This window comes from Perkinsus marinus (assembly GCF_000006405.1).
Source record: "Perkinsus marinus ATCC 50983 genomic scaffold scf_1104296935502, whole genome shotgun sequence".
Classification (NCBI taxonomy): domain Eukaryota; phylum Perkinsozoa; order Perkinsida; family Perkinsidae; genus Perkinsus; species Perkinsus marinus.
Genome location: NW_003214408.1, coordinates 1 through 1929, shown reverse-complemented (window position 1 = coordinate 1929; position 1929 = coordinate 1). Strand labels below are relative to the sequence as shown.

Sequence of the window (1929 nt, the reverse complement as noted above, 5' to 3'; positions counted from 1 at the left end):
TGGCCTCCCAGGATGATTAGCACCCGAATCGTCCAAGTTCACTTGCGATGAAGTTGGTCACCACATCAATTGAGTGCTCATTGAAGCAAGCAAGTTCACGTTTGGTAGCTGTGACTTGGTCACCGTTAAAACGATCGAGGAAGGTCACGCAGACACACGCTCCTGTGATATTAGCACGATTACAAAAGCCCATCAAGGCAACATTCTCCATCTCAATGTTGCGTACACCAGCGTCGTACAACCGACTCAGGAAGGCCATCTTGTCGTCTTCGTTGTACCAGGTCTCAAGTGCCCCATCGAGACGGCCCTGTCCTTCGTAGAAATCATCAGCTGCCACGGTCTTCCCCTTAACAGCATTGATATTGTCAGGCACAGAATCCAATATAGCGTCCACGAACTTCATATCCACACAGTCGGTGGGGATCTTGACGACTTTACCAAGCTGGACACACCTCCAGTATGGTTCCATCTCATCATTCAGGGCTTGGGTTGTTACCACCACAGTGCCAGGAGGTACTCCGCATCCACCAGAAGTACCCATACGGATCCACTTCACGGAGTCTACGATGCCAGCACGGTAACAAAGCTTAGCAAGTTCATTGAGGAGGATGTGGATTGAGGGGCCACCCATCCCGTGGGAGACGGAGACAACAGGTCCAACCTTATACATGCTGTAGCGCTCTGTCTTACCTAGACGAGCAACTACCGGTTTGGGCTTTCCTTGAGAGATCATCGCATTCCCCATGGCCTCGGCAAAGTACTCAGCTCGGTGAGCCGAGCCCATGAGCACAAAGTACTTAACATTGCCAAAGATAGCATGTAGATCCATGTCTGTATCCAAGCCGAGATGATAGAAGATGTCTGTTTTCAGTCGTCTAGAGAAGGCAGACATTCCGCTGGAAGTAGATGATCCCGGTGACCTCAGAGTTTCCCCGGCTTGCATACTTACTTCGTTCACAGGAGGTTCGCCAGACATTGAAGTGATGGTCTGGGGAAGGAGCTGAGCAGGGAGAGCGCGCAAGCAATTGCGAGTTGAGAGAGATCTCTCACACACGACCACTGGTCGAGTGTATTCAGCTCGAAAGCTCGTCGTTTCCCGATTCGGTAAAATTCAGTGTCTGACACCGTGCGCAACCATTAAAATGGAAGAATCAGGCACCATGCGAATAGTTGTCAGAGCCTAGATGGATTAGGAGTACTAGCCTAGGACAAGACTTCATACGCCGGGTGATGTTGTCACATAGCTGCCTTGCAACCTTAGATACGGTATATGCCATTCAGTGACCCTTGAGTCAGTGGCACCCCAACGATGATGACAAGCTCCCCGGCAAAAGACGAGCTTGAGCTGTACATTTTCGGAGATGCTCTGAGGCATGTCCTGTCAGTTGACATGGAGTACAAGGTTCAGACATCCATAGAGACAACACGAATTGTAGGTGTATTCCTGAACTATAACATGAGCGGAGGAGAGATTTGTATCGTTGTTAATATAGCCACAGCTTCGCATAGACTTTCGCTTACAGCTTGGAGTGAGCTGCCTCGGCCAGGTATCATTTATCGGACCCGTGCGTCTGCATACTGCTTCTGTGCGCTGACAGCGCACACTCTACAGTGTAGAGTCTGCGCCGGCACACGATCGCGTATGCGTGGGGGAGCATTATTATTAGGATCCACCAGACGTGCATAGCAAGCGTCATGGAGTAAGGTACAGCTCGGGTACCAAGGGAATTCCGAAGACCGGACGATCTCGCTTAGAACAACGGTTATTCTAATCGAGATCGTCCGGTTATTAAATAACCCCTAGTACCACTTGAGCGAGGTTTACGTGATTGGCGGCCACACGTATCTCATGAGACTGATTCAACGGGCATACAGTAGTAACGGCTCTGAGTTGCTCCTGGTCTTCAGAGCGACTCGCTCTCATTGTCA

At 50.3% G+C, this 1929-nt stretch overlaps 1 protein-coding gene across 1 annotated transcript; it reads right to left on the bottom strand.

Moving 5' to 3' along the window:
* Positions 1-16: 16 nt before the first annotated feature.
* Pmar_PMAR016707 (Uridine phosphorylase, putative) lies at positions 17-892 on the bottom strand (the record flags this gene model as incomplete). The annotated part of the gene is made up of 1 exon (XM_002783899.1): positions 17-892. The coding sequence occupies one exon, from the start codon at positions 890-892 to the stop codon at positions 17-19; it is 876 nt and encodes a 291-aa protein (XP_002783945.1).
* Positions 893-1929: the final 1037 nt, after the last annotated feature.